The sequence below is a fragment of the Genypterus blacodes genome, unplaced genomic scaffold (genome assembly GCF_046128005.1).
Source record: "Genypterus blacodes isolate CSIRO-AG114 ecotype Tasmania unplaced genomic scaffold, CSIRO-AGI_Gbla_v1 ptg000438l_1, whole genome shotgun sequence".
NCBI classification, from domain to species: Eukaryota; Metazoa; Chordata; class Actinopteri; order Ophidiiformes; family Ophidiidae; genus Genypterus; species Genypterus blacodes.
The window spans coordinates 2256028-2270000 of record NW_027467208.1 but is presented as its reverse complement, the minus strand read 5'-3'; the positions used below and the strand labels follow the sequence as shown (position 1 = coordinate 2270000).

General features: G+C 47.5%; 1 protein-coding gene across 4 annotated transcripts in view; it reads left to right on the top strand.

Moving 5' to 3' along the window:
- ptk2aa (protein tyrosine kinase 2aa) overlaps positions 1 to 13973 on the top strand; it is a 39509-nt gene extending 25536 nt beyond the window's left edge. For all 4 annotated transcript variants that reach the window (XM_076139157.1, XM_076139156.1, XM_076139155.1 and 1 more), the window contains 19 exons: positions 2375 to 2431; positions 4194 to 4291; positions 4399 to 4483; positions 4601 to 4701; positions 4787 to 4902; positions 5005 to 5105; positions 5287 to 5376; positions 5538 to 5742; positions 5830 to 5941; positions 6035 to 6109; positions 7136 to 7234; positions 7649 to 7753; positions 9749 to 9811; positions 10561 to 10600; positions 10693 to 10796; positions 12058 to 12213; positions 12400 to 12480; positions 12705 to 12790; positions 12874 to 13973. In XM_076139157.1, the coding sequence (XP_075995272.1) occupies positions 2375 to 2431; positions 4194 to 4291; positions 4399 to 4483; positions 4601 to 4701; positions 4787 to 4902; positions 5005 to 5105; positions 5287 to 5376; positions 5538 to 5742; positions 5830 to 5941; positions 6035 to 6109; positions 7136 to 7234; positions 7649 to 7753; positions 9749 to 9811; positions 10561 to 10600; positions 10693 to 10796; positions 12058 to 12213; positions 12400 to 12480; positions 12705 to 12790; positions 12874 to 13000 (1901 nt within the window). In that variant the 3' untranslated portion in view covers positions 13001 to 13973. The remainder of the gene's footprint in view (positions 1 to 2374; positions 2432 to 4193; positions 4292 to 4398; positions 4484 to 4600; positions 4702 to 4786; positions 4903 to 5004; positions 5106 to 5286; positions 5377 to 5537; positions 5743 to 5829; positions 5942 to 6034; positions 6110 to 7135; positions 7235 to 7648; positions 7754 to 9748; positions 9812 to 10560; positions 10601 to 10692; positions 10797 to 12057; positions 12214 to 12399; positions 12481 to 12704; positions 12791 to 12873) is intronic.

The window sequence follows — 13973 nt, the reverse complement described above, 5'->3', positions numbered from 1 at the left end:
CCTCCCTCCCTCCCTCCCTCTCTCCCTCTGGCTCTCTTCCTCCGCTCATTCCCTCCCTCCCTCCGTCCGCCTGTCCCGTTTCCCGCATGCTCTCCTGGACCCTGCAGAGGATCTTAGCGGGGATGGTAAAGTTTTATCGTTGTTTATCCTCCTTACTGCACGAACACGCTGCACCCTACTTGGGAGTGGGAGTGTGTGTATGTGTTTGTGTGTGTGTGTGGTCGTGTTTTTGTCTAATCTGTGTGGTGTGTGTGATTGTAGTTTGACTGGAAGACTTTGCAGTGTTTAGATAGTAATGATTCATATGCTGTGTGTGTGTGTGTGACGTGTGTACAGATCAACCCCACCTCGGTTTGATCCGTTAGTGCAGCTTGTAGTGTGTAGGACTGTGATGTTGTGTGTGTGTGTGAATGATCTTGTTTGTTGTACCTGTATGTCTCCCTGCAGCCACACTGAACTACACACAGAAAAGAAAAGCACAATTGAAGCTGTATTCCTCTTTAAGGGCACTTCTCCAGCCCTCGCTCTCCGCAAGCAGGCTGCACACACACACACACACACACACACACACACACACACACACACACACACACACACACACACACACACACACACACACACACACACACACACACACACACACACACACACACACAAACACACACATGCGCACACACACACACTCTCGGTCTCTCACTCTGGCACATAAAATCATGTGCAGTCACTGACATGTGCACTCATGGACACACACACACACACGCACACTCACACACTCACACACTCACAGGGGGAGAGTGGTAGGGAGAGGTTTGTTGGATTCAAGAGCAGCTGCATTCCAGGCTATAACGGGCTAACTAGATCACACACACACACACACACACACACACACATTTTCTTTCTCCGCTGGAAGCAGAAAGACAGAGTTAGACCAACAGTCCAGCTTAGAAACGGTTGATTCATCAGAACAAACCCAGAGTGAATCATCTGGGATAGAAGCAAACAAATCCACCAATCTGTGCAGAAACTCCTTTATTCCCTCTGAAACCTTTCAGTGTAACAGATCTGAGACAGAGAAATGCGGTGGAAACGTCTCCAGCGACTCGTCAAGCTGGAAAATGTCCTCGTCATCCCTGCACACATGGAAACAGTGATAAGCCCGCCTGCATGAAAACGCACACTAAAAGGGAGCAAACTCTCCGCTCTGCGTTCGTCTGCTGCCAGAAGTCTTTTATTAAATAAACCATAGCAGCTGGAAACCACCTTTGGTTGAAGTGGCATGTTGTTTATGATCAGTTTGTCTCATAAACACACATCAGGGCGTTAAAGTCTTTCCCCCATTAAGAGTTCAAGAGTTTAGAACGGAACCCCAAACTCATTTTACGGCTCGATCGTCCGGGTGAAGCAAACCACCACAGCCTCACGCCGACCGCAGGACGACACCGTGTTCTAATCGATTGTTTAACGTGGAGCAAATCATCTGCAGGCTTGAGGAAAAGTTTTTGGGCTCCGTTTCCGCACGCCGGCGTATAAATCCTGAGCTGAACGTCGAGGACAACAGATGTTTGACTCTTGTTTCCAACAGCTGAGTCTGCACTCTGCTTTTATTTTAAACATCACCATCTGGTGAGGATACACTCTGCGTCCATCTTTCTCTTTTCCCCCTCTCTCTCTCTTTCCCTCCTTCTCACTCTCTTCTCTCCCTCCTTCTCACTCTCTTCTCTCCCTCCCTCTCACTCTCTCTCTCTCCCTCCTTCTCACTCTCTTCTCTCCCTCTCCCCCTCCTTCTCCCGCTCTCGCTCTCTCTCTCTCTCTCTCTCTCTCTCTCTCCCCACCCTTCTCCCGCTCTCCTTTTATTTCTGTTATTTCTGACTCGGTCGGTCTGCGCTCTCGTTCTCGTCCCTCTTCCTCCTCCACCACTGCAGCTTCTCCCTGTAAGCCCAGCTGCTCTCACACAGATAGATATGCACAACACATGCTCAGCTGACACTCTCTGCCAAGTGTGTGTGTGTGTGTGTGTGTGTGTGTGTGTGTGTGTGTGTGTGTGTGTGTGTGTGTGTGAGAGAGAGAGAGAGAGAGAGAGAGAGAGAGAGAGAGAGAGTCACACAGACTCTCTCTCTCTGTTGCTCGGTGCAGAAGTGGTTGAAACTTTGACGTTGGCTTCATTCTTTATTTTGACGCATTTCAGTGCCGTTGAGTGTGTTTGCATAGGTAGCTCTGTGTGTGTGTGTGTGTGTGTGTGTGTGTGTGTGTCAAGTGTTCAGTGTGGCAGATGGAAAGCACTGCAAATGCTCAAAGGTGTGCATGTTTGTTTGGTTTGTCTGTTCTGTCCTGTTCTCTTACTGAACTCACCGTTGTGTTGTGTGTGACGTTACAGAGACCGATGACTACGCTGAGATAGTGGATGAAGAGGACACATACACTATGCCCTCCAGTAAGTACACCACTCATCCACGTCTTCTCTCAGCTGCAACTGGGACTACAGAAAGTGTGTGTGAGGGGAAACCTTTCCACTAAACGGGAAGAGAAGACAGATGTCCTTAAACCAGATTGGTACAGACGGAGGATTTACTCCATTTTTAAACATTTGTAACTTTAAGTTGCTCTATTCTGCAGCTCTCTTTGACTCCTTTTGTCGTGTTTTTGATTGCATGGCGAGTTCTTCTTTCTTGCCAGTCGCTCTCTCTTTCTGTTTTCCTGCTACTTGTCTCTTTATTTGTTATCGCTGAACACCAAAGGTACTCGGTGTGTCCATGTGAGCTATTTTCAAGTCTGCTTCTCCCACGTGTGCGTCTCTTCATCGTTTCTCTTCCTCTTCCTCTTTCCCTCCCCAACGCCGCCACAGTGAGCTATGGATTGGTTGAAGGTAAAGCTCCCCTCTCTCGCTCTCTCTCTCTCTCTCTCTCTCACTCTCTCTCTCTCTGCCGCCCTTTGAAACGCCTTGAGGTTTGGAATTCCGGGTTTGTATTTTTCTTTGCCAGGTCTAATCGTCTCTGTTATCAAAGAGCAACAACACACACACCGATCAATTTGAAGCTACCGAATACCTGGTAGAGAAACATACAGAACGTCCAGTTGTTGTTGTCGTTGTTGTCGTTGTTGTCATTGTTGTCGTTGTTGTCGTTGTTGGTGTTGTGTAGAATCGCAGGTTGTTCCGCTCTGGTGTCTGAAACTGGAGACATTCGAAACCAAAAGGCAATAAAAACATGTTATTGCTCCGGTCCTCATCTGTTTAATCTGACTTTGGAAGTGTAAACAAACCTCTCCAGACCTCCAGAGCTGAACAACCTCACAGTCTCTCTGTTGTTTATGGGCCGGGCTCCCATTCCGCCCGCTGCCCGCTCCTCGTCGCTCGTCCTCATTTAGCATTCTGATCCTAAATGTCTTCTTTTTTTGTTTTGTAATCATCATTATGATTCTCTGCGGCTTCTCTCTCGTTTGAAGCCGCCGTTTATTTACTGCCGACAGACGGACTTGATTTGCAGTAAATCTTCCCCGGCGGCGGCGGAATGTGTTTTGTTAGCGTTGATGAAGTGCTGGCTTCTGTTGTTGCTATCTGAGCAGATTGAGCTTCTTCTTCTTCTTCTGTTTGATTGGAGTTGCAGCACGATCCTCTGCATGTGGACAGATGATGATGATGAGGGATCATATCATCATCATCCTGTTCAGACTCACTTTGGCTGCAATTGACTTCAAGCACTTCACCTCCATTCCCAGATATCCTGTTTTAATCGGGTGAATTGTTTTTGGAGAGGGTTCTACTCCAGAGTCCAGATCCGTTTTCTGTCTTTCTGCATGGTCTTCCATATCAATGCTAAGTGGACTCTAGTGGGTTCTGGAGCCGTACACGTCCCTCTTTCCCGTGTCTGTGCTGTGTTTGTGTGCATGTCAGCAGTTTTAGGATGAAGACAATCTATTCATACTGTTTAGTTTCAGCCAAATCCTTTTGTCTGTGGCTGGGGTCTGCCAGTGTAAACCGTCTCCAGTGCCAGGAAACTAAACAATCCTTCAAATGTATCTTTTATTCGTGTTTATATCACTGATAAATCTGGCAGAATCCAGATTGTTTTGGCCCCGGTAAGCCCCATCCATGAGGTGAAGGAATGCGCTCCTTTGTGTGTGTGTGTCTCTCTCTCTCTCTCTCTCTCTCGCCTCTTCTCACCTCATTCCTCCAACTTGGTCTCCTCCTCTCTCAGCCCGGGACTATGAGATCCAGAGAGACAGGATAGAGTTGGGACGCTGTATCGGCGAGGGTCAGTTTGGAGATGTACACCAGGGAGTCTACAGCAGCCCGGTAGGCGGCCGAACACACTCCCACAAAAGGCTCACATGTTGTACACACACTTTCGAATATACATGAAACTCGACATGTCTGAACCCACATCTGTGTGACCTCTGCAGGACAAGCCCCCTCTCCCTGTCGCCATCAAGACCTGTAAGAACTGCACGTCAGACAGCGTCAGAGAGAAGTTCCTACAAGAAGCATGTAAGTGTCTGTGTGTGTGAGTGTGTGTGCTTCCCCTAACTCCACTCCTCCTCTCCTCCCACTTATCACTCCACGAACTGCCTCGAGCCTCATTGTTTATGTTCTCCCTGGTTGCAGTGACCATGCGGCAGTTCGATCACCCTCACATCGTTAAGCTGATCGGGGTGATCACAGAGAACCCTGTGTGGATCATCATGGAGCTCTGTACTCTGGGAGAGGTAAGCACTTCCTCCTCTCGTTTGGCTAAGCAAGCGTCATCTGTGTGCATTCCTCAACCCTCTTTGTCTCTCCCCATGTCTGCAGTTGCGATCGTTCCTGCAGGTGAGGAAGTACAGTCTGGACCTGGCCACGCTCATTCTGTTCGCCTACCAGCTCAGCACAGCTCTGGCCTATCTGGAGAGCAAGCGCTTTGTACACAGGTACACACACACACACACACACACACACACACACACACAGACTGTGTTTAGATGATAATATAACCTGTATATGAGCCTAACCACAGTCTAACACTCTTCCAGGGACATTGCTGCACGTAACGTGTTGGTCTCCACAGTGGACTGTGTGATGCTGGGAGACTTTGGTCTGTCTCGATACATGGAGGACAGCTCTTACTACAAAGGTTATGAAGACGCCTATACACACACACCAACCAACACTGACCTGAGAGCAGTCTGTGTTTTAACATCTCCCTGGTTCCCTGTACTTTACCACCACCTACTGGTCACATCAGGCTACTGCCTTAATGCACACACTCTGTACCTAATGCTGTTTGTATCTGTCTGTGTGTGTGTGTGTGTTAGCTTCTAAAGGTAAACTTCCAATCAAATGGATGGCTCCTGAGTCCATCAACTTCAGAAGGTTCACCTCTGCCAGCGACGTCTGGATGTTTGGTGAGTGTGTGTGTGTGTGTTGGTTAATAGCCTTTACAGACGTTTCCATCACATTATATCATTGGTCACCCTCCTCCTCCTCCTCCCCCCCCTCCTCCTGTGTGTGTACTCATCATGTGTCGACTGTGTGTGACACGTTTTAACCCCGTCTCTCCCTGTAGGTGTGTGTATGTGGGAGATCTTGATGTACGGCATCAAGCCCTTCCAGGGTGTGAAGAATAACGACGTGATCGGCAGGATCGAGAACGGCGAGCGTCTGGCCATGCCCCCGCAGTGCCCGCCCACATTCTACAGCCTGATGACCAAATGTTGGTCCTATGACCCCAGCAAGAGGCCGCGCTTCACCGAACTCAAAACACAACTCAAGTACGATCACATCGCGAAGAGTGTTTTGTTTTTGTCGGTTTCATAATGATAATAATGACGTCATCCGTATATGAATGTCATTTCCAGCACTATATTGGAGGAGGAGAAGCTTCAGCAAGAGGAGAGACTCCGGATGGAGATGAGGCGACAGGTGACCGTGTCGTGGGACTCTGGAGGCTCTGAAGACGCCCCGCCTAAAGTAAGTCACAAGAATAACATCTCATCTGATCGTATTTCTGATATCATACCGTTTGTTTGACGGAGACGATCTCCTCTGCTTTTGTGCCTCCAGCCCAGTCGCCCCGGTTACCCCAGCCCTCACCCCGGCGACGCCTTCTTCTCCAGCCCCCAACACAACCACTTCCCGGTAAAGCAAACATAACATGGGCAAACGGGCAAACATACTCAAGTCGTAAGGAAGCGACAAAGGCAAAGAATTGGATGCAAAACAAAAGCTGTCAAAAATGGCCGATACAGCAGTGAGACTAAATCCCTGGATCCTGGAAAAAACCCTTTGGAAGATACAAACTCTAAATCACTGCGCTTAAGAATGTGGTCGTAAATTTTCAAACTTCTGAAATTTCCTGTTTGAGACACAGCGCTCCAAACACCGCCGGTCCCGTCGTTTGGGGATATTTAGACTGAGTGCAGTGGCGAGGCTCAGACGGACGGAGACGGCCGAGCAGAACGCCTGCATGTGTCACACACGGAAAGAAAAATGTGAAGGGGAGAAAAACTAAAGAGAGACATTGAGCGCAGTTATCCCTCTGCCCATAAACCAAGCAGACAGCAGGCATTTCCTGTAGCGCCGAAAGCCACACACACATGAAAACACACACTTTTACTTCTTACGGCACTCAGCTGTTCTCTCCCCTCTCTAACTTAACTCATAACTTGGAAATAGTTTGGTCCAGCAGTTTTGCCTCACAGATCACCAAAGTTCCTTGAGGTCCCGCGCAAAGGAAACACTTCTTGTTATGATTAGTGGCGTTTCTGTAAGGGAAGTTATTCATATGTTTTTACGGCGTCTCTTAAATCTCCATGGAGACGTTTCTCCATATAATACCACAAACCTACAAATGCTTTACAAATTTCACCCAAATTGAATCGGTTCTCCTCTGCATCACGTCCAATCTGGCCTCCAAGTTTCAGGACAATCTGTGTATTACTTTGTAAGTGATCCTGCTGACAAAGAAACAAAGAAACAAAGGAGCTAGTATGAGAAATTGTGGAAAAATTCTTGGAATTTTTTATTTCCATTGTTTTGTTTGCTGTCTTTAATTTGATTCTCTCTCTTTCTCTCTCTCTTTCTCTCTCTCTCTCTCTCTCTCTCTCCCTCTCTCCCTCTCTCTCTCTCTCTCTCTCTCTCTCTCTCTCTCTCTCTCTCTCTCAGGCCTCAGCCCTCGGGGGAGTCGGAGGCAGCTACTCTCCTGCTGAGTCCTGGAACCAGCACAGACATGAGCAGTCTGCGCTGTGGAGCCCTAACATGGAGGTGCGCACAGATGCATATGGAAACACACACACACACACACACACACACTTATATTCCCCACGGTAGCAACAAACATTTCCATATTTTGTCTTCAATCTCAGCATCTAGAGTCCAATCCCAGCCATTAGTTGCTCAAAGGTTCTGGAATTTCACCTGGCTTCCAAACATATCACACAAACACACATACACACACACACACACACACACACACACACACACACATAGTGTTCTGAGGGGAAACATTTGAGAATGGCATTTTTATGACCTTGTGTTTTCCAGATGAAGATCCTTTTACAGCGTCACAGTTAAATCAATCATCATGACTGCAAATAAAGATGATTGAGGAGAATATTGCATTTCATCAAGGCGTGACAGGAGTCAGTGTGCGTGTCTCAGCGTGTGTGTTTGAAACAGGAGGGTGGCTGTGTGGGTCAGGCGATGATGGAGGAGAGGCTGATGATGCAGCAGCAGCAGATGGAGGACGACCAACGGTGGCTGGAGCAAGAGGAGAGCTTCATGGTAAAACACACACACACACACACACACACACACACACACACACACACACACACAGAATGCTGAATGTATAAAACTAGCAGCAGAAATGGAAAGAATAAGAATTATATTCAAATCTAGATTTGCTTGAAAATAAAGTATTGTTTTGACGATTCAATTTTTCCTCATCGTAATTCCTTTCATTACCAAAAACAAGTTGAAAAACAGATTTCCTTCTCTCTTTGGCTCCGGCTGTTTTTCCTCTGCATGTAGTGTTTCCATTTTTGCGGCAGGTGTGTGAGTGCTGAACGTTTAGAAAGAGACTCGGAGGGATGGAAACACAAATCCCTGTGATGAGCGATAAGCTGGGATATTAGCAGGGAATGCTGCTATCTTACTTGTTATCCTGTAATCCAACACCGTGTGGTTCAATTGTGAACGGGTCATCAAAACACATACGTGTAAAATGGCTTCATGGGGCTTTTTCCAACCCAGTCACTGGGTGCTGACCAACTTAAAGAAGCCTCCATGCACCGCTGAAGAACAAACACACAAACCGCTGCCCAGGCCTTCCTCTCCAGTCGCCCTAATGCAGCGTGCCGCCACATTTAGGCCACGAGGTGAAACCGTGCATGTCTGGATTCAACCTGGAAGACAAACTTTGTGCTGCTCCTGAAGGAAATCTGCTTCATAAACTCCTATAAACTGGGAACGGTGCATGTACAACGCTCTCACTGTGTCATTGTCTTCCACATCAGCAATATTGAAGAGTTACTGTAAGGTTTAGCCATTAAGAAAGTTCTTAAAGTCGTCTTCAGACCTAAAATGTAGAAGAAGTTCAATCTAAGTAGCAAAGTGAAAGCCCTTTAGTTCTCCCTCTGCTGTCTAATCCACCTAAAACATGACTAGATGAGAAGAATTATGGAGAGAATAACAGTTTGTTGTGTTGTTGTCCTGAAAGAAAGGAGGGCGAGAAAGAGGAAAGAATGAGAGGAGGCCAGGAAAGAAGGGAGAAATCGGGTTTAGTGAGGACGAACGAGCGGAGGAGGCGAGGGAAGGGAAGGGAGAAAGGAAGTCGGCTTGGCAAGAGGAGCAGAGAGGGTGGAACAAGGGAGCACGGAGTCACCCATCAGAGAGGGGGGAGGAGAGGAGCGAGGGCAAGACGGAGAGATGGAAAGAGTGGGAGGGAGAAGCAGAGGGAGGGAGAGAGAGAGAGAGAGAGGAGCAGCTGAGGGAGGCGGTCGGATCTTTTTCTCTCCAGGATTCTGCCTCTGTGGCTCAGTGGAGCTTTTCCTCCTCTGGAAAAACTTTATCTCTTTTTCTCTCTCACTCTCTTTCTTCTTTGCTGACTCAAGTTTTCTGCCTTCTTCCGTCCATTTCGTCTTCGTCTTTGCACACAGTCTCTCCTTCCTCCTCCTCTTCTGAAACACTTTTCTTCTGCCTCCGGTCCCTGCATCTCTCGCCTTCTCGTCTGCCTCTCCGCCTTTGTTTTTTCGATGGCCTCCACTCTTCTGCCCTCCTCCTTCTCCTCCTCCTCCTCCTCTCTGACTTCTTCAGGCGCTGCTCTCCCAGGATGCATCTCTTCAAGGCTTGCTTCACCAAAACGGTACTGAAACAGAAAGAGGCGCGGGTGGAGGGGAGGTGGAGAGATAGATGGTAGATGGAAACGTTGTTAGCTGTCAGCTTGTCGACGCTGTCATCCTGATGTTTTGTGTGCCGATATCTGCTGCTGCTCTTCCTCGCCGGTAGCTGAGTGACATCGTCTCGTTGGTTCTGACTTGGTTTCTGACTTCTTGCCAAATCACTGGTGGTGTTGTTGTTCTTTGGCATTTGTTTTGCAAAGGTGCAGCGGTGCTTTAATGTGACCATTAGTTAGACCATGAGTCAAAACTTACATTAATTAGACCATGAGTCAAACAGCATGGATGTGTTTCATTAGCTGTTGTTGTCGTTGTTGTCATTATTATATAATTGGTGTGTTTGTGTCTGACCCATCTGTTCCTCTGTGTCTCTCTGTAGAAGACAGAGTCCAGAAACAGCAGAGGAAGCATCGACAGAGAGGACGGCACGCTACAAACACCGGTCTGTCACTCTGTGTGTGTGTGTGTGTGTGTGTGTGTGTGTGTGTGTGTGTGTGTGTGTGTGTGTGTGTGTGTGTGTGTGTGTTCTTTTTGCATTTGTGTAACTTTTGTATATACATGAAGAATCCACAGTGTGTATGCGTGAACATTCCACATTGAACATAGGCTGTTTACACAGTCCTGCATCGGAGAAATGAAAATAACACACACACACACACACGCAAGCCTAGGCACTGATGGAGAGAGGAATTCCTGGGTGAAAACCGAGCAGAAAGTGGAGAAGAAATGCTGACGGTGCTGAGAAAGAGGAAGAGAGAGAGCAGAGAGAAGCCACCAGAGGGAATAAAGAAAAGATGAAGGATGAGAAAGAGGAAGGGAGAGGAGACAGATAGACGGAGAGAGAGAGAGAGAGAGAGAGTGTTTCTGTCCTACACGCCCACCACATGACCACAGAGGGCTCATGGGAACTTGAAACCCCCGGAGGCACTGCACAGTCCTGTGTGTGTGTGTGTGTGTGTGTGTGTGTGTGTGTGTGTGTGTGTGTGTGTGTGTGTGTGTGTGTGTGTGTGTGTGTGTGTGTGTGTGTGTGTGTGTGTGTGTGTGTGTGTGTGTGTGTGTGTGTGTGTGTGTGTGTGTGTGTGTGTGTGTGTGTGTGTGTGTGTGTGTGTGCTCGAGAACATGTACTATGGGTTACCTTCTAACATGCTAGTCATTGTTGTTGACCCGTCCGTTCTGTTTGTCTCTGTTCAGGGTGGCAGTCAACACATCTACCAGCCAATAGGGAAACCAGGTGAGAGGACAAACAAGACTTGTCTACACACACACACACTTCACACTCAGTAGGTTATCACCCTCTCAAACCTGTCTGTCCTCTCTCCATAGAACACGTGGCGCCCCCTAAAAAGCCCCCCCGCCCCGGAGCCCCCTGTCACCTTGGCAACCTGACCAGTCTCTGCCCCGTGGACAGCTACAACGAGGGGGTCAAGGTATGCAAACACACACACACACGGAAGCACTTCACAAAATGACAAAAGGAGCTAATGAAAATGGAGAATTGATTGTCGATTAGATGCATAAATCCTTCACTATGATCTTACTCACTCTCCTCCTTTTTTGATTTGTCATTACGTCGCCTGCTTTGGTTTCACCAGCGTGTAATTGAATCTATTTGTGTGCATGCTGTGTCGTACCTCGGCTCTGGTTGGCTCCGCCCTAACGTGCTTTACTTGTTTTCTCCACCCATCCGCCCCGTACGCTCCCCTCTAACACACTCCCCTCACACACTGACGTCCACTTATCTTGTCTTTTCCATTCTTCCTTTTCTCCTCTCCGCTTCCTGCCTTGTTACTCTCCCTCCCTCCATCCTTCCTTCCATCCGTCCCATCCTTCCGCCCTCTCTCTCACGTTGCCTCACTCTCCTCACCTTCCTCCTCCCTTCCCAAACGTCAAACATCAAATCCACCCCAACCCCACCTTGCTCCCCTCTCCTCGACCCCCCTCAAGCCATGGAGGGTAAGCTGATCCGTGTCTGTTATGACTCTAGATCTAGAGGTTAGTTACTTTTCTTCACCAGAGACAAAAGATGGAGGCATGCTTCAGTTTTGGTCTTAAAAATAAAGAAAAAACAAAACCAGACATTCACTAATGAGTTAAAGTCGACCACATTGTTTATACTGAAGCTGTCAAATGTCTCCAGTGAAGAGAAACACTGTCTTAAATGAATAGAATCCTAGCTGCACGTCTCCAGTGTGACGTTAGATGATTATGTAGAACGATACTCATGTTACATCTCCACAATGACTGCTCTCATCTCAATGTTTTGTCACTTAAATTAGCGGTAGTCAAGTGTCATAAATAATGAAGTTAGATTCCATCACTAAACAAACAAACAGTGTTGTCTGTCCTGCCATCACACTCATCAAGTCAGTGTGTAGCGTCTGTGTAGTAATGCATGACAACACCCATGAGACAAACTGTGTGTGTGTGTGTGTGTCTGTGTGTGTGAGAGAGTCTTTGGTTATTTGTGTTGTCAAATACTGCCACCAGGTGTTGTGTTTGTGTAACAGCAGTCACCTGTACCGACACAGCTGAAGCAAACTTGATCAGTCAGTTTCTATTTACACACAGAATTCTATTTCAACATAACTGGATGTGGGTGATGAGAGAATGAGTGAAAGCCGTAAAATAGATTTGATAGAGAATACTTTTTCACGGCATACCGGCTCACTTTCCCGTCCCTGGTCCCAGTTACAGCCTCAGGAGATCAGCCCGCCCCCCACGGCCAATTTGGATCGTTCCAACGATAAGGTGTACGAGAACGTGACTGGTCTGGTCAAAGCTGTGATCGAGATGTCCAATAGGATTCAGCCTGCAGCCCCAGAGGAGTACGTCCCCATGGTGAAGGTAGGACTGACTGTATTTCATGGTTAAATAAAGTAGTTTTTCTGCTGCGGACGGGGAAAATGCACAGGAAATGCCATGTTTTTTACAAATTAGACTCTCATGACATTGTTATTAAATGCTGCAGATAATTCAGCAGCTTCTAAACAAGATCTAAAATGCTTCCTCTGTCTGTGTGTGTGTGTGTAGGATGTGGGTCTGGCACTTAGAACTCTGCTTGCGACCGTGGATGAGACAATTCCTGTTCTGCCAGCCAGCACACACAGAGAGGTAAACACATTTTGCAACTGACTCAAAGGCTGCTGGTGTTGTTAAGTTTGTAATGGCTTAATAATGAGCGTGTGTGTGTGTGTGTGTGTGTGTGTGTGTGTGTGTGTGTGTGTGTGTGTGTGTGTGTGTGTGTGTGTGTGTGTGTGTGTGTGTGTGTGTGTGTGTGTGTGTGTGTGTGTGTGTGTGTGTGTGTGTGTGTGTGTGTGTGTGTGTGTGTATCACAGATTGAGATGGCCCAGAAGCTGTTAAACTCTGACCTGGCAGAGTTGATCGGAAAAATGAAGCTGGCCCAACAGTACGTCATGACAAGGTAGTGTGTGTTAGAGTTGTACATGTTTGCGTGATGTAACAAACGTGTGTGTTATTGATCATACATTTCTGTGTTCTGTGTAGTTTACAACAGGACTACAAGAAACAGATGCTCATGGCCGCCCACGCCCTCGCCGTGGACGCCAAGAACCTGCTGGACGTCATCGACCAGTCGCGGTTAAAGATGATTACTCAGCTCCGCCCACTTTAGAAGAGGGTCTCATCGAGCCAGGGGAGGGGCGGGGCTGGGAGACGGCCAGTCTGAATACAGCACAGGGAAGGGGAGGGGTCTGAGGGCAGAAACGCTCTTGGCCAGTTACAGATCTGCAGATGAACAGTGACAGACGGATGGACGGACGAGTGAATCAGCTGATGGACAGCACACCTGACAGACTTAACCCATCAACTCCCACCCGCCTCCTCCTCGCTGTCTTTTCCTTTGTCTTTTTGTCGCTCGGCAACATGTTTCGGTCAATATCATGTTGCGTTGTACTTTTAGTTGATTATGTTTGCTTTTGCATCGAGAGAGATGCACTTCGCTCCCGCCGTACATCTCCAACCACGGGGTTCTGAAAAGCAACCGTTACTCCTTTTAAACCAGCAAAGAAGAGAATCTAACAAAGGTTTGGGGACGACTGCAGCATCCTTTTTGCCGGCCAAGATTCACGGCTCGGTTCTGGTTTTGGTCTGGCGCTGCGTTTGTTTTCACGGCTCGGCTGAAGGACCGCAGAGATGTTAAGGTGAACGGACGCTCCTCACATGTGACAGTCTCCACACACACAGGCTGGAACAACTGGAAGCGAAGAGCCGCGAGGAGCAGGATAATGAAGATGATTTGATAATGACATTGTTTAAACATGCGTTTATATCATAGTTATTGTTGTAATTGTGACTTTTTCAGCTTTGACTCCACATGGAATGTCTCACTGTCTGTTTTTCAGTCTTCCTGGCAATATTGTATGCACAGCAATTATTGATTCTCAGCACAGGTGCTCATTAATACCATAACTACACTTCCTTTTTGGACTTTTGTGTCTATAAACTTTCTACTCAGGCAGCAAATGAAAATACAGAAGCTGATTTAAGAAGAAGAACTACATCTCTTTTTATAGGGGGAAGAAAACATTTTATTCAAAAATGCCACAGGCCACTTTTTAAGTTAAATATACAGCACAAAGAAACTA